This window comes from Leucopleurus acutus (genome assembly GCF_964270905.1).
Source record: "Leucopleurus acutus genome assembly, chromosome: 17".
Taxonomy (NCBI): Eukaryota; Metazoa; Chordata; class Mammalia; order Artiodactyla; family Delphinidae; genus Leucopleurus; species Leucopleurus acutus.
The window spans coordinates 83,256,441-83,278,284 of record NC_139159.1 but is presented as its reverse complement, the minus strand read 5'-3'; the positions used below and the strand labels follow the sequence as shown (position 1 = coordinate 83,278,284).

The 21,844-nt window shown below is 66.3% G+C and overlaps 3 protein-coding genes across 4 annotated transcripts; 2 read left to right on the top strand and 1 right to left on the bottom strand.

The window, feature by feature from the left end:
* Positions 1-165: 165 nt before the first annotated feature.
* TIGD5 (tigger transposable element derived 5) lies at positions 166-2,094 on the bottom strand (the record flags this gene model as incomplete). Its single annotated transcript, XM_082858466.1, has 1 exon — positions 166-2,094. The coding sequence occupies one exon, from the start codon at positions 2,092-2,094 to the stop codon at positions 166-168; it is 1,929 nt and encodes a 642-aa protein (XP_082714592.1).
* A 426-nt stretch (positions 2,095-2,520) lies between these two features.
* On the top strand, positions 2,521-16,993 carry EEF1D (eukaryotic translation elongation factor 1 delta). 2 transcript variants are annotated; one of them, XM_082858401.1, is made up of 9 exons: positions 6,321-6,329; positions 8,716-9,797; positions 11,642-11,783; positions 12,188-12,259; positions 15,785-15,884; positions 15,963-16,063; positions 16,218-16,436; positions 16,579-16,773; positions 16,898-16,993. In XM_082858401.1, exons 2-9 carry the CDS (start codon positions 8,716-8,718, stop codon positions 16,934-16,936), a joined length of 1,950 nt encoding a protein of 649 aa, XP_082714527.1. In that variant the 5' UTR covers positions 6,321-6,329; the 3' UTR covers positions 16,937-16,993. The 2 variants fall into 2 exon arrangements, with proteins under 2 accessions (XP_082714528.1, XP_082714527.1); XM_082858402.1 differs by lacking the exons at positions 6,321-6,329; positions 8,716-9,797 and adding an exon at positions 2,521-2,630 and having other exon boundaries at positions 11,663-11,783.
* A 1,177-nt stretch (positions 16,994-18,170) lies between these two features.
* On the top strand, positions 18,171-21,522 carry NAPRT (nicotinate phosphoribosyltransferase). Its single transcript, XM_082858923.1, has 13 exons — positions 18,171-18,469; positions 18,558-18,685; positions 18,765-18,847; positions 19,102-19,232; positions 19,340-19,455; positions 19,715-19,911; positions 19,988-20,128; positions 20,422-20,506; positions 20,594-20,674; positions 20,769-20,871; positions 20,957-21,111; positions 21,214-21,321; positions 21,408-21,522. Exons 1-13 carry the CDS (start codon positions 18,244-18,246, stop codon positions 21,492-21,494), a joined length of 1,641 nt encoding a protein of 546 aa, XP_082715049.1. The 5' UTR covers positions 18,171-18,243; the 3' UTR covers positions 21,495-21,522.
* Positions 21,523-21,844: the final 322 nt, after the last annotated feature.

Below are 21,844 nucleotides of genomic sequence, written 5' to 3'. Positions count from 1 at the left end.
CAACAGAGCTCCTCAGCCAGGCTGGGCTGGGATCCCTGCAACCCCGAGCGGGGGGGGGGGGGGGGAGGCCACCCCAGGGGAGGGGAGGAGAGATGGGGAGGCTGTGTGTATCCCCTCCAAGTGCCGCAGAAGAAAGGCCACTGGGGGCTGCTCGGACTGGCCTGGTCACACCCCATCATCAGGGACTGCAGGAGAGGGCCCGATGCCCCCCAGCCTCCGGGCCATGCTGATCAGGGAGCGAAGCTGCACCAGCTTCAGCGGCCCTACCTCCCGGGGGTCCCGGCTCTCCAGCCACCGCAGAGCTGTCTCCAGGCCCCGCACGGCCTCCCCAGCGGAGGGCACGGCGGCCTCCTCCTCCTCCTCTCCTCCCGCCGCGACAGAGGGCAGGCTGGCTGGGGGCGGAGGGGCCCCAGGGACCAGCACGGGAGGCCGGCTGGGGCCTGGGTCCTCTCTGCAGCCGTCGGGCAGCCCCCCGTCATCGTCCAGGTGCAGCCACTCAGCCACCTCCTCGGGCGCCAGCCGCTTGTAGGCCAGGGCCGCCAGGTGCGTGAGGTCGCTAAGCACCCTGCTGTGCTCCGCGGCCTCCTCGGCCTGGCCAGCTGGCTGCCCAGCGCACTCCTCCGCCGGCCGGGGCTCGAAGGCAGCCCGCAAGCCCAGCAGCCAGCAGCGCTCGATGCTGCCTGCCTGCACCAGGTCCCAGGAGAGGCCGGCCAGGTAGAGCATGTCCTTGAGCATGAAGCTGCGCATGAAGTCCAGCGGGGACCCCCCGGCGCAGGACACGGCCAGCCGCAGCAGCTCCCGCTTGTACAGCTGCTTGAAGGCGGCCACCACCCCCTGCTCCAGTGGGGCCGGGATGTGTGCCCGGCTGCTGCCCTTGGACAGGAACAGCACCCGCACCGCCCCGTCAGGGGTCTGCAGCTCCTCCGGAGGGCCCAGGGGCTCAGGCCGGCACCTCCTGGGGGTCTCCTCGCTCTCCTCCAGCGTGGGCATCCTGGCCGCAGGGCTGGGGCAGGGCGGGTGGGCGACCAGCAGCACAGCCTTCTGCTGCAGGCAGCTGCGGCGCAGGTAGCGCCTGACGCCCGGGACAAACTCCTCGAAGAACCAGCCGCGCAGCAGCGGGCGGCTGAGCCAGGCGTCGGGGCTGTAGCGGTAGGAGGCGGGGAACTTGTCCTGGTTGTGGTGGCGCAGGCTGGGTGGGTCCGGCAACTGCCCGATGACCAGCGGCTTCAGCTTGTGGCTGCCGGTCAGGTTGGCGGCCAGTAGCACCGTCACCCGGTCGCCCCGCCAGCGACGGCCACAGCCCCCCGCGCCCAGGGGCGCGGCCTGCTCCGGAAGCAGCTTCCAGTAGAGGCCGGTGACGTTGGCGTTGTAGATCTGCTCGTCGCCGTAGCCGCCCTCGGCGGGGGCAGGGGAATTCAGGGCGCGGTCGGGCAGGGGGCCGGTGCGGGTGAGCTGCGCGGGCTCCTGCTTGACCGGCAGGCCGGGCGCGGGGCCGGCGGCTGGGGGCTCGGCCTCGCCGTAGATGCGCTGGCTGGAGATGCCGTGGCGCTTCTGCCAGCGCCAGAACCAGCCGTGGCTGGCCTTGAAGGTGCACTCGGGCCCGTAGATCTGGCGCGCGAAGGCCTCGGCCTGCGCTTGGATGAGCGGCCCCGACAGCGGCACGCCGTGCTGGCGCAGCGCCAGGAACCACGAGTAGACGGCGCGGTCGATCTCCTCCTCGTTGGCTAGCCGCATCTTCTTGCGCTGCGTGCCCACCTCGCCGCCCAGCTGCTCCAGGAACCAGCGCAGCTTGGGCTCGTCCTTGAGCCAGCCGCGCAGCGTGCCGCCGGGCACGCCGAAGTCGCGGCACACGCTGGCCTGCCGCTCGCCGCCCTTGACGCGCTCGATGGCCTGCAGCTTGTCCTTGATGGAGTAGGCCTTGCGGAAGGCCATCTTCACAGCCACGCGGGGCCGCGGCCCGGGCGCGGGGGGCGGCGGCCGCGCGGCGGCGACCGGGGCGGGCGCGGGGGGCCGCGGCGACTGCGCGGGGCGCCCGGTCGGGGGGCGGCGGCCGCGGCGCGGGGCCGGGCCGGCCGGGAGTCCCGCGGGGTACATGGTTGCTGCTGCGGCTGCGGCGGCAGCGGCAGCGGGGGCGCGGGAACCGGGGCCATACGCCCGCCCGGCCGGCCGCGCTGGGCGGGCGCTGGGGGCGGGACCGGCCGGGCCCTCCCCTTTGTCTCGCCCGCTCGGCGCGCGCAGGCGCGTTGGCCCCGCGCGGCCCCACCCCGCGCTGCACGTCACCCGGCACGTGCCGGCCGGTCTGCTCCGCCCGGGCCCGCCGAGTCCACCGGAGCTGCAGCGGAGGGGGGCGGGAGCCGGCGGCGCTGTGCCCGGCGGGTTGCTTCAGCTCCTCCGGGAAAGGGCGAGTCCCGCGGGGGTCTCCCACTGTCTTCTGTCCACCCGCGGGGAAAGCCGCGCGGAAGGCCCAGGCAGCGCAGCGGGCCGTGCGCGCGGGCCGCGTCCCCCGCGTCCCGGCGCGTGGTAGAGCCCGCTGCTTCACTTCCCGTGCGCGGCCAGCGCGGCCCTCCCTTTTCTTTGCCGTCGCGCGCCGCCGATCCCTCAACGTTGGTCGCCGCGTCCTTGGCTGGCGTGTGAGTACCTAGGGTTGCGCCGCCAGGCCCTGGGGCCCGGGGAAGGGACGGCCCGCGCTGCGCCGGCAGGGACTTGGTTGGAGAGCCGCCGGCAGGCCGGCTCCGGGGCGCGGGGCCGGGTGCGGGCTCGCGGCCGCGCAGAGGGGCGGAGCCCGCGGGCCACGTGCCGGCCGGGCCCCTGCGGCTGCCCCGGCGGCAGGGCGGCTGCGGGAATGTCGGGGCCGCGCTGGTCTCCGCCCCGGTGGGTGACAAGGATGTCTGCCCACCTGTGCCCCGGGCCTGTAGTCCCCCCGTTTCTTTGTCGACGTTTGTGGAGCACCTCCTTCATGTCGGCTCTGGGCTTGAGGGACAGGCACGGACCCAGTCTTCGTGGAACCCGGAGAGCTCATGAACTCGGGGAAGAATAAGGATGTGATTGCTGGGTGACTGAAATACAGCGTTCTCTGAGAGGGATGGAGGGTCTGGATTTGGATAAGGTGATCCGAGCAGGAGGCGATGTCGAAGCCAGTCTCTGAAAGGGAGGAGGATACCTTCCTGAAAAGTGGGCACTTTCAGTGGAACGAAGAAGGGAAAGCCTTGTCCTGGAGCCAGGGGGGTGGCATGGGGCGGGGACCAGCACGACAGGGTTTTCAGAGTGAAGGGCCACCCTGGAGCAAGAGAGCTGTTTGTGTGGCTGGACTTTGGGGTGGTCCCTGCTTGTCGCGAGAGCAGATTGACCCTGGCAAGTAACTGGTGAGGGAGTAGGCCTGGCCTGGGTCGGGGAAGGACCCGGTGTTGCCTCAGAAGCAGCTCTGACACCCCTAGCTCCTAGGGAGCCCTCAACCGTAAGTGGGTTGAGCCCCACCGCCGTGCTCAGCTCCAGACGTAGGGGTTCCCTGAGAAAGCTTGGCACAGACTCCGAGGAGCAGGTGCCTTGTGCCGCCTCTGCGGGGCAGTCAGGCCTGGGCCCTGTGCCAGTGCCGGGGTGCCCTGCAGCTCTCCATCTCCTCACCTTGGAGCGCGGCTGCTGTGCCTTCCCCTAGAGGAGCCTGGGGGGCAAACACGCTTGACCAGTGTTTTTGTGGATGAAGGTTTCTTGAAGGTGATCCTAAACAGGCGGCCGCAAAGAACGTCCCCAGTGCGTCGCGCTCTGGTGTCAGCTTTTCAAGGGCTGCAGGCAGGAAATGCCGGCGTGAGCCCTGGCCCTGTGGCCCTATTTGAAGATGGCACGTGTGACTTTGAAGTGGGGGGCAGTGTGACATTTGTGTGAAGGACAGGCGTCAGAATGAGACTCGGAGTCCCAGATTCTCACCTCACCGACCCGGAGCCTCAGTTTACCCCACTCCCGTCTCCCAGCTGTGTGAGGTGTCACATGTACTCTGAATGGTTGAGGAGGCGCGTGCAGTGCTGGAGCCGCCCGAGGGAAGGGGGCACAGGCACCTGGCGGTCAGGGTAGATAGACCAGGACACCACAGACTGGGATAGAAATAGAACCAACGGCCATGGCATTGTAGCACAAATGTCATGCAGCTGGCTGGGCCTCAGGTGGGGTGACTTGGGCAGCCGCAGTGTGAGTGCTGAGTCTTGGGGTGCAGGGGCCCCCCTCCACGCCAGCAGGACAGGTTGGCATTTTTGAGTGGGGCTGGACTGTCCAGGAGTCAGAGGTGGGGAAGCTTCTGAGTAGGAATTGGGGGCTGTGGAGTTCGCCTCTAAAGAAAATCAGAGGGCAGCCCTCTCGTGCAGTTGCCCCACTGCTGGCTCGTTCTCATCGGCTGAAGCGTGCTGAGTGCTCGCCGCGTTCTCTTGGACACTGCACGCGTGGAAGCTCTGTTGTGCAGCACTGGTCCAGGCCCCGCCAGCCAGGGGCCCCATCTCCCCACACCGCACACCGATTCCCACTTCCTGTGGAAGGGGGGCAGAGAGGTGTGACCTCTGGGTGGATGACTTGGGAGCCCCTGCGTGTGTGTGACTGCGATGGGGTCACATGGGCACCTGGTTACCTGAGACCGTTTGGAGGATGAGAACGAGGTGTGGAGGATGAGAACGAGGTGTGGAGGATGGAGCCGGGGGAGGGGGCAACCCTCACCCTTCCCAGAAACCTTCCCCGTTCACCCAGCCTCACGGGGACCTCTTGGCGGATTGGTGGGCACGGCTCTGCCAGGCCATGTCCTCACCTTCAGGAGCCTCCAGCCAGGAGTATCCTGGCCAGGGAGTGCTGCCAGGTTCCCTGTACTGGCACTGCAAGAACTGCCCTCCCAGCTGGGCAGAGGCTGAGAAGGACTCCGCAGCCCCCAGAGTCCCTCAGCACAGCCAGGAGTGCTGATTCGCACTGGCGCTGGGCTGGGGGAGTTGCAGAGGAAGAGCTGCTCGCTGCCTTCGCCCCAGATCCTGGTGGCTGGGTGGGCCGTGATCCCTCCAGGGCCTCCCACGCCTCAGTGCCCCCTCTTATGGGAGCGGTCTTGACATGCTTTATGCCCCAGGGCTGGTCCTTAGTGGCAGGCGGCTTGCTCTTGGCCCTGCAGGTGAGGAGTACAGGGTGGGACCGCTTCCTCTGCGTCCTGGCTCTGCTCCCTGTGTGCTCCAGTGTTGCGGGGGGCGGGGGGGCGGTGGAGGCCCGACTGCTCCTGTAGGACGCCCGGCCCCTAGCCGAGAGTTCTGTGCTTCCCTGGTGGCGTCCTCGCGGGAAAGTGTTCAGACTCAGAGTGGTTCTTCTACTGGGAGAGGTGGGCCCCTGCCTCTGACGTGTGCCGGCTGTCCTGGGGCCTCATCCTCCAGCAGCCCTGGGGGTGCTCTTGGCCCCATCCTGGCACTGGCTTTACCAGGCAGCCCTCAGCTGTCTGTGGTCGCCTCCCCAGGTGACAGCGCTCCTGTGTGGTGTCTCTGGGGAGTCCTCCTCCCGCCAGAGCCTTGCCACACGAAGCCCCTATGGTGGGTGTCTGCGGAGAGCCTGCCTGGGACCTCCGTGCGTGCCTGCCTCCTGCCTGCTAGCCTCTCTGTTCGCCCCGCAGGACGCCTCGCGCACCCTGTCCCGGGGTGCCTTGATGCTGGCGCGCTGGCCGCGGTGTGGGGGAGACAGGAGGCCAGGGGCCTGGGGGGCAGGGCTGACTGGGTCCTCAGCCCCTTGGTGGCACCTCTTGTGGATTCAGGGCCGGGCACCCCGTCTGTCCTCTCGTGCACCCTTTGGTGCCGGCCTACGGGGACGGCACACCCTGCCCACCTGGCCTCTCGCCCCCATAGTGGCCCTGCTGAGGGAGAGGCCTGTCCGGCGTGGGCACTGGGGCTGGGTGGCCGCCAAGACCTTCTGCCAGGTCCTTGTCGTCCTACACCTGGTCCAGCGGTCTGGACCCAGTGACGGTGCAGGGCTGGGGAGAGCCCTCCCAGCACTGATCCACGTGGGCACTCGAGGTGCTGGCTCACCTCCCCAGGTTGGCTCAGCTCAGCGAGGAGCTCAGATGGGGCCTCCCAGGGCTGCCTGGCTCTGGCTAACAGGAACCCCAGCATCTGCGCATTTCGAGTGATGAAGGAGCAGCGGCCGCCCCCTGGGATTTTGGTGGTGGGTCTTGGCTCCGGTGCTCGCCTTTGATCCCCAGCAAACTCGCCTCCACGCCGCCTCACCGAGCAGCTTCTGAGAAGGCCCCCCAGCCTGCTCGGGCCGCCCTGTCTGACTGCCTCTAACTCTGCTGCTTTCTCTTCATGCTGTCCTAGGAGATCAAAGCGAAAGTAAGTACTCGCCCGTCCCAGGCTCCTGTGTCCCCTTCACCCGAGCCAGGGGACCCCCAGCCCAGCCCTCACCACGCCCGGCGAGCCCTGACACCTCTGGGGCCAGGCTGCCGGCCTCGGTTTCCTTGTCCGGACCTGTTGGGTATGGCCTCAGCACCTTCCTGGGCTGAGCCAGCTCCTGCCCCGGCAGTAGGGTGGGCACCCCACGAGCAGGTCAGGATTGGCGTGCACCCTCCACACCTCTGGGCAGGGCAGGGTGCCGCCGCCCCAGCCAGCCCCTGGTCTCAGGCCCTGTCCCTTGCTCACGGGCATCTTGAGAGGGGGCTTCCCCTCCCCCGAACTGTGACCCTTAGAGCTCTGAGCAGAGCCTGGTTTGATGTCAGGAGCCGAGGACAGCGTTTAGGCCACTAGGTTCACGTAGGGCTTCCGCACTGGGGGGTCAGCCTGGTGGGCAGGGCTGAAGGGGCCAGACCAGCCCTGACCCGCGCTGCGCTGCTTTGGTGAGGGTCCGCCAGAGAGGTCAGAGGGCAGACAAGCCCAGCCTGGTAGGCCTGCAGCCCTCGGTTACAGTGAGTGATGTCACAGTGCCCCGCCCCCCAGCACTGCCTCTGCAGTCAGCCTGGCCTTGGTAAGTGCTGCTGGCCCCGGGGAGGGAGGCTCGAGGGGGTGGCCAGGGACCTCTCTGAGCCTGGGCCTCCGCCCCTGCATCGGGTGCTGTGAGAGACCCCGGCGAGCCCCTCAGAGCACATAGGGGAGTCTCCCTGAAGTCCCAGATCGGTCGGGACTTGGCCCACACGTCCTGGGGTGATTGGAATTGGGTTTTGGTTTTGGTCGGGGGGTTGTAGGCCCTGCGGTGAGTGGCAGGAAGGGTTTGCTGTCCCGGGGTGAAAGTCTGCCCCCTCGGGGGCCTCCTCCCTGGGGTGAGGGCCCAGCAGGCCCGCCCTGGCTTAGGCTTCACCCGGCGGCCCGCAGCAGCAGCAGCCACTGGGGCCATCCTGAGAGCAAGCTGCTTAGCCCCGGGCAGCCGGCCTGGGGCTTCTGCTTCTGGGCGGCACAGGGTCCGGAGCAGGGCCTCGGCCTCCAGGACAGGCCAGCCAGGTGTGAGCTCGGGGGCCCCAGGTGCACCCTAAGAGCGGACTGGCCTCCAGGGCTTTCTGGGCTTGAGCTGCTTCTAGCCGGAGGCTGCGGTGGCCCAGGCCCCTTGGTTCTGCTGAATAGGGTCTGCTGTAGAATTCTGGGCCGCCCAGCAATGGGGCTAGCCTTTACGGGGCACCATGCCCGGGAGCAGAATGGGGGGCCCCGTGCCAGCGGCAGGGCCGAGGCCATCGCCTCGTGGCTGTTTGCGCACGCCCTGTGGCCCAGCAGCCCTCAGTCTTGCACGGGGGCAGCAGGTGACGAGGGCTACTCTGAGCTCAGGCTTCTGGACAGAGGCTTATCCAGTAGCCACAGTGGCAGGTGTGTGGAGCCCCTTACACCAAAAGGCGCTGGAGTGCAGGGAGGATCTCGCGTCCTAGGACAGGACTCGGAGGTTCCCACATGGTTCCTTTAGTTTAGGTGCACCCACGGGTGTGAGTTGATTGTCTCCTGGTCAGGAGGCATCGGCCGCTGACCAAGGAACCTGATTCTTAACTGCCAGCGCCACTGGCTTCTTTCCCTTTTAGACACTCACTCCCTGGCATCTCCCTTGATGTGGCCTCGCAGGGGTGGGTGCTCCACCCTCTGTTCCCAGGTGGCCCTTGGCTAAGATCTTCTAGCTTCCCTTGGCACATGCACTGCTCAGGATGGCGGTGTGGCCGTGCAGGTGGGGGACTCAGATCAGACAGAATGTGCCAGGAGCGGGGCCGTCCTCTGAGACCACCAAGTGCATTTCTATAAAACAGAAGCCCGAGTGCCTCAGGGAGGTGGCCAGGCTTAGCAAAAACACAGGACGTCCAGTTAAAGTTTCAGATGAACAGCGGCTAACTTTTCAGAATAAGTGAGTCTCTAATGTTTCACGGGACACACTTGTTCTAAAACTCATTTGCTGTTGACGTAAAAGTTGAATTAGCTCAGCGCATCCTGTGTTTATTTGGCCGCTGTTCTTGGGGTTCACCGAAGAGGTTTCTGTAGCCAAAGAGGTTTGGAAAGTGTTCTCTGGGCCCCCTTGGAGAGCCTGGGTGCATGTTGGATGAGAAAAGGCAAGTTTTGCGGTTAGGAGGATACACACGTGCAGCCACACCACGCATTACGGGCTCGTGCGTGTTTACTGCTTCCCCAGCTCCCCGTGCATGCTGCCCTGGGGCACCCCATCCGGGCGGCCGAGCAGGGAGGGGCGGGGGTGCCGTCTGCCCACGGCCCGCGGTGTTGCAACTGCCCTTTGTGCTTGCTTTTTAACGCTGCGTGGAAGATGAGCGGGAAGGCCTCCTGTGCCCTGGAGACGGTCTGGGAAGACAAGCAGAAGTACGGGGAAGCCGAGCGGCGCTTCTACGAGCACGAGGCCATGAGAGCCGCCGCCCAGCAGCTCCCGGCCGAGGCACTGGCAGTGAACGGGCCGGGCCGGGAGGATGAGGCCGAGGAGGCGGGCGCCCCCAACGGCAACGGCAGCAGCGAGCCCGGGAAGAGCCACAATGGGAAGAAGCCGTTGCAGAAGCCGAGGAAGCGCTCCCCGAGGGGCTGGCTCAGCCAGGGGGACCTGGCCCTCGTGGGCCTCTCAGCCGACCACGTCTGGCTGGACAAGCCGCTGTTCGACCAGGCGGAGAGCTCGTACCACCAGAGGCTGGCAGATGCGGCCGCCCAGGCAGCCCGGCCTCCCGCCCTGGCCCCTGGGGCCCCCTGCGCCCTCGGAAGCCAGGTGGCCTGCCACCACGTGACCTGGGGCGTCTGGGTCAACAAGTCTTCCTTTGACCAGGCTGAGCGGGCGTTCGTGGAGTGGTCTCAGGCCTTGCAGCTGGCTGCGGAGGGGAGCGGCGGGCAGGGGGCTCCCGACACAGGCCAGTGGGCGGCCGCCCCCGACCTGCACTTCATCCGCCAGCCCAGCCCGCCAGCCAACGGCCAGCCCCCACTGGGCAGCCTGCAGGCGCTGGTGCGGGAGGTGTGGCTAGAGAAGCCCCGCTACGATGCGGCCGAGAGGGTCTTCTACGAGGCCCTGTTTGACGGCCACCCCCCTGGGAAGGTGCGCTTGCAGGAGCGAGCCGGTCAGGCTGAGGGCGCCCGGCGCGGCCGCAGAGACCGGCGGGGCCGCAACGCCGTGGGAAGCCGGCGGCTCGGGCCGCGGCGGGTGGACGGGGAGGCCTCCTCTGCCCTGCCCTACCGGTACTTCCTGCACAAGGATGCAGAGGCCCCCTGGCTCAGCAAGCCGGCCTACGACAGCGCAGAGTGCCGCCACCACGCCGCCGAGGCCCTGCGCATGGCCTGGCGCCTTGAAGCTCCGTCCCTGGTTCACCGACCCAGCACCCGGTCTGGCCCTTCCATGTCCAGCCTGAGACCCAAGTAGGGAAAACGTGCCGGGCGGGTGCCTGGGCTTCCCCGGGCCGGGCTGGGTGGCCGGCGTGCTCCCTTCCCTGCCCGCCCCCCCCCCCCCCGGCGGGGCTCCTCCCAAGACTCCTGGACCGGGTCGGGGCAGGGATAGCTATCTGCCCCTGGGGCATTGCAGCCTCTGGGGTCACCCCCACCAAGTAGGTGGAGGGAAGGGGTCCACGTGGGCCTGAATCTGTCTTGTGCAGGGTTTCCCCTTTGGCCAGGCAACTTCCAGCTTCTCCCCTGACTCATGGGACAGGGGAGCGATGAAGGCTCCCGGCCCCCAAGCCCCACTGGGCTGCTTGCCGACCCATCCTGCTGTCTCCCCCATCTCCTTGTCCAGAACCACCTGAGGTGAGGTGGGCGTCTCAGGTGCTGTAGCATGCGGCCGGTCCAGCGGCCTGAGTCTGGAAGACACCCACTGGATGAGGCCAACTTGCCTTCAGCCTGTGGACCCAGGGGTCTGGCCCCCAGAGCGGTTTGTGCAGTGCCAGCTGGTCGCTGGAGGCCAGAGCCTGGCCATGGAAGGGATCCCTTAGCCCACTGGGCTCAGGCAGGAGGGCAGAGACCGTTGGACTCAGGGCAGACTGGGGGCCCCCCAGTGGGGAGAGGCCCTGGGCCGCAGGCCGGGCCAGAGGGGGCGTGGAGGGGCCTCCCTGGACCCCAGACTCCCGGCAGGAGCCCCTCGGCTCGGTGGGGTTGGATGTGCTGCTTTGACGGGATCCTGGCCTTGGTGCGAGGGGCAGGGTGTGGGGCCCACCGCCGGGGGGAGGGGGGCGTTCCCCATCAGGCAGTACGTGTGCGTGCGGGGTGGCGTGGAACTGAAACTTCAGTGATGCCTCTTCGAGCTGGGGTGGAGGAGAGTCACAGGGCTCAACCTCCCTTGTCACGGGGGTACACTTGGTGAGGTCCAGTGATGGCCTGGGATCCTCAGCAAAGAGAATTGGTGAGGTTGGGTCCTTTTCTGTTGCACTTGGTGAGGGACAGGGCGGTTCTGAGTCAGCAGACTTTGTCGTCTGTGAGAATTTGGGCTCTGGGCCCAGGTCCGTGGCAGCTCCCCCGCCTTGCCGAGTGGTGGGAAAGCAGCAGACTGCAGACGTGCCAATACAGCGATTTGCAGAAACGGACAGTGGAGGGATCTGGCTCACAGGCCGGCGTTTGCCAGGCCCTGGTCTACAGCAGCAGTTCTCAAACTTGCTGGTCTTGTGATGCTAAGAGAGCTTTTGTTTTGTTTATTAGTTTTTCCTATATTAGTAATTAAATGCAGAAGCACTTATTTGTTGAAAAATAATAACAAGCTTGTTACACGTTAATGACGTTTATGCAAGAAATAACTTTTCTGTAACCAAAAAGGTCAGTGAACTAAGTGGCCTTGTTTTACATTTTTGCGAGTCTTGTGTCTGGCTTAATAGGAGGCAGCTGGATTCTTAAACCTGCTTGTGCGTTATCTGTTGGTGTGTATTGTCCGACAAATCCAGCCTTGAACAGTTGTGTGATTGGAAAGGGGAGGACCTTGGGGACCCCCAGAGGTTCCTGGCCATGCTTTGAGAGCCACTGGTCTTGGGGACTGGCCTGGGGGCCACCCGCCTTAGCACTGAAGGAAGCCCACGTGGTGTGGGGGAGGGGCTCGCAGCCTTGCTGTGGTCCGTGCTGAGACCCTCTGGTGCTCTGCCCTGGGCCCTGGAGCCCTTGTTACCCAAGGACCGGGACGGCCTGCCCTGTACCCTCGGGGTCCGGGCTGTTGGAAGGGGCGCTTGTGCAAGCCAGCCCTGGGGTCTGCGAGGAGGTGCCCCCTCCTCCCGGCCAGGCTGTCTTAGTCTCTCCTCCCCTCTCAACAGGAAAATGGCCACAAACTTTCTAGTGCACGAGAAGATCTGGTTTGACAAGTTCAAATATGACGATGCAGAAAGGAAATTCTACGAGCAGATGAACGGGCCCGTGGCCGGCTCCTCACGCCAGGTAGGGGCTGCTGCGCTTGGGGTCTCGGGGTGTCTGTGCCAGCACAGCGGGACACGCACGTTGGGCCCAGGTGGCCCTGCTGCAGGTGCTGGGGTTGGTTCTTCGGAGGGCGGCTGGCTGGCTCCCGAGGAGCTGGAGCTGCTCTCGTGTCACATGTGGGCAGGGCGCTCCCAGCGTCTCTAGGTGCCCATCAGGACCTGCGACACGTGGCCCGGCTGGGCTTGCAGGCCACGTGCGCCTCAGGCCCTGTCGTCAGGGCCGCAGGACTCCATCCTCTCCCATCCTCAGGCCCGTGAGCTTTTGTTTTGTGCAGGGCTTTCCTGCTCTCTCCACAAGAGGCTGCCTTTTTAATTTTTTTTTTTTTTTTTTAAATGAAAGCGTTGTTCTTTCTGCACCATCTGCAGGAGAACGGCGCCAGCGTGATCCTCCGTGACATCGCGAGAGCCAGAGAAAACATCCAGAAGTCCCTGGCTGGGGTGAGTACCGCCCTCGTGGCAAACGGCGTGCCCGGCGCTTCCCCCGGTGCTGCTGACGACGTCGCCCCTTGGAGCAAAGTCAGGGTGCGGCGTGCAGCGCTGTGTTCCCACACGGCCAGAGGAGACGTCCTTCCTCTCGCTCCTTGCTGGGACTGCTGGCGGTCACCCGGGACTCCCCGCCTTGCCACGGCTGCTCCTGTGGCACCAGGCCTGAGGCCTTTTCCTTCCTGCTCGCTCCCTGCTCCGAGAGTGTGAGGGGCTGGCACGTGCTGCGCTTCCTCCCTTCCCTCTTAGGCGTGGCCCTCTCTGGAGAGATGGGTTCACAGGGTGTGCCGAGTCCCAAGTCATAGAGTCACCACCATCTTGAATTTGAGGCCCAGGAGGGGCCCTGCAGCCCAGCTCGGGCTCAAGGTCCCACGTGAGATCAGGAGAGGGAAACGGTCATGTCCAGTGTGTCCCTGGCCTGGCCGGGGAGTGTGTCCCTCGGAGTGGCAGCCCTGCTGCTCCACCTTCCTTCTCAGAGGATTGTCTGGGCTACAGCGTGGTGTCCGTGTCAGCAGAGCTGTGTTCCTTCTGGAGACTCCAGGAGAGAATCCATTTTCTTGCTTCTACCTTTGAGAAAGCTGCCCACATCCCTCGGCGTGTGGCTTCTAGCCAGCAGCGCCACGAGCTCTGACATCTATTTCTGTCACGTTTCTTTCTCTCTCCTGCTTCTCTCTTACGTGGACCTTTGCAATGACACTGGGCCCACCTGGGTCATCCAGGGTAACCTCCCCACGTCCAGATCCTCAACCTCGTCACATCTGCAAAGTCCCTTTGGCCACGTGAGGTCATCTTTTTACAGGGTTGGGGACCTATTTGGGAACTTTCTGCCTGCCACAGCTGGCTCGGATATACTGGCTCCTGGCCATCAGCTGGGCGGCCCTGGGTGGGTGTCCCCCAGGAAGCGTTGCCACCACTGTCTGCCCAGCAGGCCCTGCTTTATACTTGGCCCCCACATGCTCCTGCCTTGCCTTCTGCCCATTAGCCCCAATCCCACCTGCCACCCTCTGCTTGCCTGAGTAAGTTCAGGCCAGGCAGCCACGGGACCAAGGTGGCGCGAGGTCTTCGCACTCAGGCCAGGCATGGCGGGCTCCAGTGCTCAGAAGGCTGCAGCCAGGGGCTCAGCAGCTCTGGGGCTGCGGCCCTGGAGATTCTTAGGCTGTTAGAACTCTTCCCCCACCGGGCCTCAGGGCCCTGGCTGTTGGGGTCAGCTTCGGGGTCCCGGTCTTCAGGGAATTCACCTGGACGGCTGTTAGGGCTTTGGGACTGGCCTGCTTAGGCTGCTGTAATGATGGAGCAGCACAGACCAGGTGACCGAAACAACAGAAATTTATCTTCTGGCGATCAGGAGGTTCACAGTCCGGGATCAGGGTGTGGGTGGGGTTGCTTTCTCTTTGGTAGGCGGCTGTTTTCTTGCTGTGTTTTCTCTCTGTGTCCAGATTTTTTCACACGAGGACACCAGTCAGTGGATTAGGACCACCCTAACTATGTCATTGTGACTGATTACCAGCGTGAAGACCCCATTTTCAAATAATGTCCCACTCTGAGGCCCTGGCGGCAGGGGCTTCCACGTGAACTTCAGAGGAACATCATTCAGCTGCTGGCGGCCCCGGGAAGGGTGCTGTGGCCCAGCCCCATGCTTGGGTTTGGGTAGAGTGGGGCTCAGCAGACACTGGGGTTCCAGAGGTTCCTGGGGACTGCGCGTGGTGCCAGGCACAGGGCTGGAGGCCGGGATGGAGGCTTCTGGATTCGGAACCTTGGTACGGCACCGCCCCCGAGGCCACCAGGTGGCTGCCTGCGGCCTGCTGTTGGGAGCTCAGACTGGACTGGGTGGCCTGGGCCTGCCTCACTGAGCGCCCTGGCTTCCTTCTCAGTCCGGGTGGGCAGGGTGGGCCCAGGGCCTAGACACCGTGGAGTGGTCTGGTGCTTTCTGGGCCGAGCGGTGGTGACCCCATGGCCCCCAACAGCCTGGTCTCTCCCCTGCCACTTTGTCTTGGCCTTGCAGCAGGTGGGGCCTTGCCCGCCCGGAGCCTGCAGCCTCGGGACCCGTCCACAGTTGGTCCTCACTTGGTGGTGGTGCCGGGCCTGTGTCGGGAGGTCCCCGGGACCAGGCAGCAGGCACAGCAGGGCAAAGGCTTGAGGCTCCAGCCTGCCTTGAGGCACCGGGACCTGGTTCATTTGCTTAGCGGGCACAGATCAACCGGGAGAGACGGCCTTGGGGAAGCCTGCTGAGAGGGGGTGGGGCCTGAGAGTGCAGGTTGGCGGCGGCTGGCGGGGCTTCGTGGGGAACAGCTGGTCCTGGATTTCATCCCTGTGCCACGGAAGCCGTTGGACCTTCTTAGTGGGAATGGTCCGGGAGCTGAGCCGTGGGAAGTAGGCTGGAGAGGAGGTCGCGTGCCAGGTGGTGGTGGCTGACTCGGCAGGGGTGGCCAGCTGTGGGTGGAGGGCTGCCACTTACTAGCCGGAGTAGGAGGTGGGGGCAGACACTTGGGTTGGTCTGAGGAGGGCGGTGGCGTGAGCAGAGCCCATCTGGTCCTGGGGGCTGGTCAGTGCTCCTTCTGCAGCCACGCAGTGCCACTTGGCCAGCTCTGCTGGGAGTTCTGTGTAGTGGGAGCTGGTGGGTCTAGGAGACGGTGTCAGCTTAGCACTGCCCATTGGTCCCAGGGCAGGGAGCCAGGCATGCGTCAGCCTGTCCTCCCTGGAGACCTTCACCTTGGTAGTGCCCTGGGGGTGTGCAGACCAGGGGAGGAGGCCACCCCTGTGGCTTCCCTGTGGCTGCTTGGTGGGTGGGCCCCAGGCCTTTATCTTGACTGGACGTTGGAGGGGGCCAGCAGCCCTCTGGCAAGGGCAAGGTGCACCGAACCCCACCCTTGGAGCCACTGCAGTGGGGGGTAGGGGTGCTGAACGGCCTGCGTGCAGGCTCCTGTGGTGTAACTCAGGCCTGAGCTCCCTGGGCAGTGCCGCCTGGGTCAGATGACGGGGGCTCCCGGTCAGGGAGGAGCCAGAGGAGGCTGGTGGCCAGGCCAGGGTCCCTGGGTCACCCAGAGCTTTCAAAGGCAGGCAGGTGTGTGGCCCTGGCTGCTGCGGGGTGGCTGCCCCCAGTGCTGTCCCCTCCTGTGTCCAGCTCAAGGCTGTGTTGCCCGGTCCTCCCGAGCTGCTGGGTCTGGCTGCCCCTGGAGCTGAGTCCTTTGCTTCCTCCCACCCACCAGGCAGTGGCAGCCATGGCTCAGCTCTGCGCCGCCCCCACGTTAGGGCCACCCTGGGCTCCTGCTTCGTGTCACGTGCTGGGCTGAGGATGCCACTGTGGCCTCAGGCTTGCAGGGCTTCCTCTCCCCTTGCCTGGGTGGAGCATGGCCTGCGGGCCCCGTGGGGCTTGATGGGCTTCTCATCCAGCTTAGGGCTCTGCTTCAGAATGGCTGTGAATGGGGGGGACCCCAAGGAGCAGGCTAGGGTATGAGCCCTTCCTCTCCCCCTGCCTTGCAGAGCTCAGGCCCCGGGGCCCCCAGCGGGCCCGGCGGAGACCACAGTGAGCTGGTCATCCGGATTGCCAGCCTGGAAGTGGAGAACCAGAGCCTGCGAGGGGGTGAGGCCCTGGGCCTGACGGGCGGGGGGCCCCACCCCAGCACTTGCTGCCTGACCAGCATCCCCTTTGCCCCCACAGTGGTGCAGGATCTGCAGCAGGCTGTCTCCCAGCTGGAGGCCCGGCTGAGCGCGCTAGAGAAGAGCTCGCCCGCCCACCGGGCCACAGCTCCGCAGACCCAGGTGAGGGCCCTTCCCCGCCAGGGACCCACACCTGGCGCTGAAGAGCGGGAGGCCGCGGGCGGCCCCCATGTGGGCTGTGGCCCAGGCAGCGGTGGAGGGCTGGAGGCCTGGCGTCCTGGCTGCACGGGCCCCAGTCTCCCCTCCTGTGTGGCAGCACGTGTCTCCCATGCGCCAAGTGGAGCCCCCCGCCAGGAAGGTGGCCACCGCCACAGAGGACGACGAGGACGATGACATTGACCTGTTCGGCAGCGACGAGGAGGAGGACCGGGAGGCGGCCCGGCTGCGGGAGGAGAGGCTGCGGCAGTACGCCGAGAAGAAGGCCGCAAAGCCTGCCCTGGTGGCCAAGTCGTCCATCCTCCTGGACGTCAAGCCTGTGAGTGGCTCGCCTCTGACCCTCCCCTCGCGGTGCCCTGTGGTCCTGGAGGGAGCAGCGCCGGGCAGGGCAGGAGTAGACTCAGACTGTGTTGACGGCGGGAGCGGGCTCTGACCCAGCCCTCCTCCCCTCTCCTCCCCAGTGGGATGACGAGACGGACATGGCCCAGCTGGAGGCCTGCGTGCGCTCCATCCAGCTGGATGGGCTGACCTGGGGGGGCTCCAAGCTGGTGCCCGTGGGCTACGGCATCCACAAGCTACAGATCCAGTGTGTGGTGGAGGACGACAAGGTGGGCACGGACCTCCTGGAAGAGGAGATCACCAAGTTCGAGGAGCATGTGAGTGAGGGGCCCACACAGGGTAGGGGCCTGGGGTGTCCAAATGAGCCTCTGGCCAAGCACATGGGCGCTTGGGCCTTTGGGAAACAGGGCCCCGTGTGACCACCAGCCTCCCTCTCCACAGGTGCAGAGCGTTGACATTGCTGCTTTCAACAAGATCTGAGCCCCGGCACTGGCCTGAGCGTGGGAAGCCTCGCAGCCAATAAAGACTGAGATTCCAGCCCTCTGGCTCCTGTCCTGGTTTGGGCCCTGTGGGTGGGTGCATTCAGTGAGCCGCACTCTGCCAGGCCCCCAGCCTCACACTGGGCGGGCATCTCACGCTCTGCTCCTGCACCAGTGGCCACTGCCCTTCTCCCCATTCTGGGTCTCTCCACAGCCCTCCTGTGGCCGTGTGACCCACCCCTCTGCCCCTCCTGTTCCCCTGACTCACTCACGTCTCAGTTGCAAGTGGGACGTCCAGGTCTACCTCTAACAGTGTACATTGTTTCCCTCACTGTGGGAGGCGTCCCAGCCTTCCGCCGTCTCCATTCTGCTTCTTTCGCTGAGTCGTCCCCATGGGTACAGAACTGACAGTCCGGAACTATCCAGGGAAGAGGCCCCAGCGGCCGTCCTGGCCCTGCTGTTGTGACTGCAGTCACGTGCCCCATCGGGGCTGGCCTGTTCAAAACCCTGCCGGGTAGCCGACCGTTTCTAGGAAGGAGGCTGGACTTCTTCCCTTAGCCCTGAGGCCCCTGCTGCCTGCTGGAGACCTGGGCCCTTGACAGATCCCATGACACACTGCCCTGTGGAATTGTGCCCACTGTCCTGCCTGGGCCCCCTCCCCAGTCTGGGCAGGACTTGTGTCACTAGTGGTTCTTGCCCTGGACCCAGCGTGGCTGGTGAGAAAGAGTGGGTTGTGGTTACTCTGGTGAGAGCTGGTGGCCTCAAAGGGCCCGCAGGAGTCATGTGGGGTTTAGCGTGTGAGACCCGAGAGCCTTCGGTGCCAGCTGGCGGTGGATGAGCGGCCCCCTCGTTCTGTCGGCACCGCCCTGCTACCCGAACAGCGTCGCGTGGGCCTTGCCCTGGTGTGGTGCCGGCCGCGAGCTGCCCTGCCCAGGCCTGGGTGGCTTCTGGGCGGGCGAGGATGGAGTCCAGCTGGACGTGGAGTTCGAATTGCCCTCTTCCACCCTCTCCCCGCGCTCCCCGGACTTGGCCGCGCGGCCTGGGGCAGGACAGACCATCCTCCAAGGGGCCAGGGGGAGCTGGGCTGACCAGCGAGAGCACAAGTCCCCACCTCGAGCCGCGGTCCGGCTGCTGGGACCGCTCAGAGAGCGTCCGGAGGCCAGCGGCCCGCCCTGACGGTTCCGGTTGCCAGGAAAGGCAGTGGCTCCACGGTGTCCCAACCCGCTGGCGGGGCGGGCCCTGGCCAGCGCGGCGTCACGCGGGCGGGGCGGCCAGAGTCCGGGGCGCCAGGGCAGCGGCCAGAGTCCGATGGCGGCGGAGCAGGACCCCGAGGGGCGCGCGGCGGCGCGGCCGCTGCTCACCGACCTGTACCAGGCCACCATGGCGCTGGGCTACTGGCGCGCCGGCCGGGCGCAGGAGGCGGCCGAGTTCGAGCTCTTCTTCCGCCGCTGCCCGTTCGGCGGAGCCTTCGCCCTGGCCGCGGGGCTGCGCGACTGCGTGCGTTTCGTGCGCGCCTTCCGCCTGACGGACGCAGGTAGCCGCCCCCCCGCCCCCCCCCCCGGCAGCCCCCGGGCCCGGCCGCCCCGGCGAGCCCTCGCCACCACGGCCTCTGTCGCCCCCAGACGTGCAGTTCCTGGCCTCGGTGCTGCCCCCAGACACAGACCCCGCGTTCTTCCAGCATCTTCGTGCCCTCGACTGCTCCGGGGTGACGGTGCGGGCCCTGCCCGAGGGCTCCCTCGCCTTCCCCAGCGTGAGTGCCGGGGGAGCGGGGCACGGGGGGTGGGCCAGAGCAGGGCCGGGTGGCGCCGAGCTGACAGCCCGCCCCGCAGGTGCCGCTGCTGCAGGTGTCCGGGCCGCTCCTGGTGGTGCAGCTGCTGGAGACGCCGCTCCTCTGCCTGGTCAGCTACGCCAGGTGGGGCCCGGGGCGCCAGGTGGGGCCTGGGGCGGGACACCCGCCTCCCGCCCGAGGCCGGAAGCCTGGGCTCTCCGGGAAGGAGCGCTGACTTCCGGGCCCGGACCCGTGGGGCGTGGCCCCTGGGGGCGGAGCGCTGAGCCGGGTTCCTGGCAGGGGTCTCCGGCTCCCGCTGCTCGGGTCCTCGAGAGAGGCAGCGCTCTGGGTGGCTTCCCGGCCGTCACTGCGGGTCCCCTGCCCCCTTGCTCCCGCAGCCTCATCGCCACGAACGCCGCGCGGCTTCGCCTGATCGCAGGGCCGGAGAAGCGGCTGCTGGAGCTGGGGCTTCGGCGGGCTCAGGGCCCCGACGGGGGTCTTACCGCCTCTACCTACAGCTACCTGGGCGGTGAGGGCCAGGAGACGGAGGCCTGGTTTGGGGGAGGAGGAGGCCAGCCCTGAGACCCCCCTTCAGTGCCTGAAGTCCCCCAACTTTGCCTGATGCCCTGACCCCAGGCTTCGATGGCAGCAGCAACATGCTCGCAGGACAGCTGCGGGGCGTGCCGGTGGCCGGGACCCTGGCGCACTCCTTCATCACCTCCTTTTCAGGCACCGAGGTGCCCCCTGACCCGGTCAGTACCCCTGTCCCCCCAGCTGGACTCCAGAGGGCAGACCCCCCAAGCCGAGCCCTGCCCAGGGAGCAGGAGAGGCCAGTCCCTGCTCTGTGCACAAGCAGATACCACGCCTGGCCCACCCAAGCCACGCCGGGCAGGTGGTCTCAGTGCGGCACTGGGAAGCTGGCAGGCAGGTGGCTCAGAGTCTCTGCTGGGGTTGAACCAGTCCCCACCCTGCGCTCTGGGTCCTCCATCCTTCACCAACTCTTCTCCATAGATGTTGGCTCCAGCGGCTGGTCAGGGCCCCAGGGTGGACCTGGCCGCCTGCGTGGAGACGTGGCTGGAGCGTGTGTGTGGCCACCTGGGGCTGGGGGTGCAGGAGCCACACCGGGGTGAGCGGGCGGCCTTTGTGGCCTATGCCCTGGCCTTTCCCCGGGCCTTCCAGGGCCTGCTGGACACCTACAGTGTGCGGAGGTGAGGCCCGGGCATCCCCCAGGGTGGGCTCAGCAGAGCAGCAGCAGACCCCCTACCCCCATGTCCCCACCTGCAGGAGTGGTCTCCCCAACTTCCTGGCTGTAGCCCTGGCACTGGAGGAGCTGGGCTACCAGGCAGTGGGAGTGAGGCTGGACAGCGGCGACCTGCTTCAGCAGGCTCAGGAGACGCGTGGCGTCTTCCGAACAGTGGCGGCCCAGTGAGTCCCCCTGGGAGGGGCTTTGCCTTCTGCGAGATCCCCTCCGGTTCAGGAATATTGGGATGGGACAGAGGGAGGGAGGGACCGTGCCTCTCCCACCGTGAGGCTCTCTGATACGCTGCTACCTCAGTAGAGGTACTGCAGCCTTGGCAAGGAAGCTGGGGTGGGCTCGCTCAGGGGCCCATAGAGCCAGTGTGGCTGAGGGCAGATTATCAGGTGGCGGGGAGACGGCATGACTGGGTTGGGAGGGGGCCGGGTGAGTCAGGAACGTCTGAGGGCTGCCCCCGTCACAGGTTCCGGGTGCCCTGGCTGGAGTCCATCCCCATTGCTGTCAGCAACAACATTGATGAGCAGGAGCTGGCCAGGCTGTCCCAGAAGGTAGGCGGGGCAGGGGCAGCCCAGAGGGTGGCTCGGGGGGCCCTGGGCCTGCAGATGCTGGCCGAGCTCATTTCCCCTCCCCCCCAGGGCAGTGAGGTGAACGTCGTCGGCATCGGTACTAGCGTGGTCACCTGCCCTCGCCAGCCTTCCCTGGGCTGTGTCTACAAGGTGGAGAGAGTCCGGGGCCCAGTGGGGATGGGCTGGGGGTGGACCATGGGTCCGGGGAGAAGGGTCCAGCTAGCTCAGCACCCTGTCCCTGTAGCTGGTGTCCGTGGGAGGCCAGCCGCGGATGAAGCTGACCGAGGACCCCGAGAAGCAGACATTGCCTGGAAGCAAGGCTGCCTTCCGGCTCCTGGGCTCCGATGGTGAGGCCCCGCCCACCCTCCGCAGTTGAGCTCAAGGCCCCAGGCCCTGTGCATGCTTGGCGCCCTCACATGCGCACCCACGCAGGGGCTCTGCTGTTAGACGTGCTGCAGTTAGCAGAGGAGCCACCTCCCCAGGCTGGCCAGGAGCTCAGAGTCTGGCCTCGAGGGACCCAGGAGTCCTGTACCGTGAGGCCGGTGCACGTGGAGCCGCTGCTGCGACTCTGGGTCCAGCAGGGACAGGTGACCGCCCCTAGCCACCCACCCCCTTAGCGTGCACCTTCAACTCAAATCAAGCTCGGACACCTGACCTCGAGCCAGCCCCTTCCTCCCTCTTCCCCGCAGCTGTGTGAGCCCCTCCCATCTCTGGCCGAATCTAGAGCCTTCGCCCAGCAGTCCCTGAGCCGTCTGAGTCCTGCCCACAGGTGGCTCGAGCAGCCTGCACTGTACCAGGTGGGTGTAGGGCCCACATCATCAACCCGCCCTGTGCCCTCTCTCCCCCCACGGCCACCCATCGTCCCCCCCCCTCCTCCCTGCAGGTGGCGCTGTCTGAGAAGCTCCGGGCCCTGGTGGACAGACTGAGTGCAGAGGTGCCCTCTGAGAATCCCCTGCTGGGAGCTGCCTGAAATGAACATGAGTCACTCACTATCCCCACAGCTTGTCATGTGTCATTTCTTCACCCAGCCTGCCACTCACTGGACCCCCAGGGCTTCCCAGGGTGGGCTGGAGTCAGGAATCAGCATGAGGGTTCATCCTCCCAGGGAAGACCCCCGCCCAGCCAGGGCAGGTAGGCAGCCCCGTGCTGAGGCCTGAGGTCGGCTAAGGCTGGTGGGGTGGGGGTCGGTATCTGAGGCCTGGGGAGCTGGACTGTAGGAGCAGATCCGGGCAGGACAGAGCAGGGCTGTGGGGAAAGGGAGGGGGCTTTGGTGCCCAACTAGGAGCTGGGGGGGTTGGTTACTGGAAGACCGCTCCATGC

Coding starts and splice junctions, on each gene's coding strand:
- EEF1D (XM_082858401.1), top strand. CDS start 8,716: ATGAGCGGGAAGGCCTCCTGTGCCCTGGAGACGGTCTGGGAAGACAAG. Junction 9,798..11,641: donor ATGTCCAGCCTGAGACCCAA/GTAGGGAAAACG, acceptor AGGCTGTCTTAG/TCTCTCCTCCCCTCTCAACA. Junction 15,885..15,962: donor GAACCAGAGCCTGCGAGGGG/GTGAGGCCCTGG, acceptor TTGCCCCCACAG/TGGTGCAGGATCTGCAGCAG.
- NAPRT (XM_082858923.1), top strand. CDS start 18,244: ATGGCGGCGGAGCAGGACCCCGAGGGGCGCGCGGCGGCGCGGCCGCTG. Junction 18,848..19,101: donor TGCCTGGTCAGCTACGCCAG/GTGGGGCCCGGG, acceptor TTGCTCCCGCAG/CCTCATCGCCACGAACGCCG. Junction 19,912..19,987: donor GACACCTACAGTGTGCGGAG/GTGAGGCCCGGG, acceptor CCCCACCTGCAG/GAGTGGTCTCCCCAACTTCC.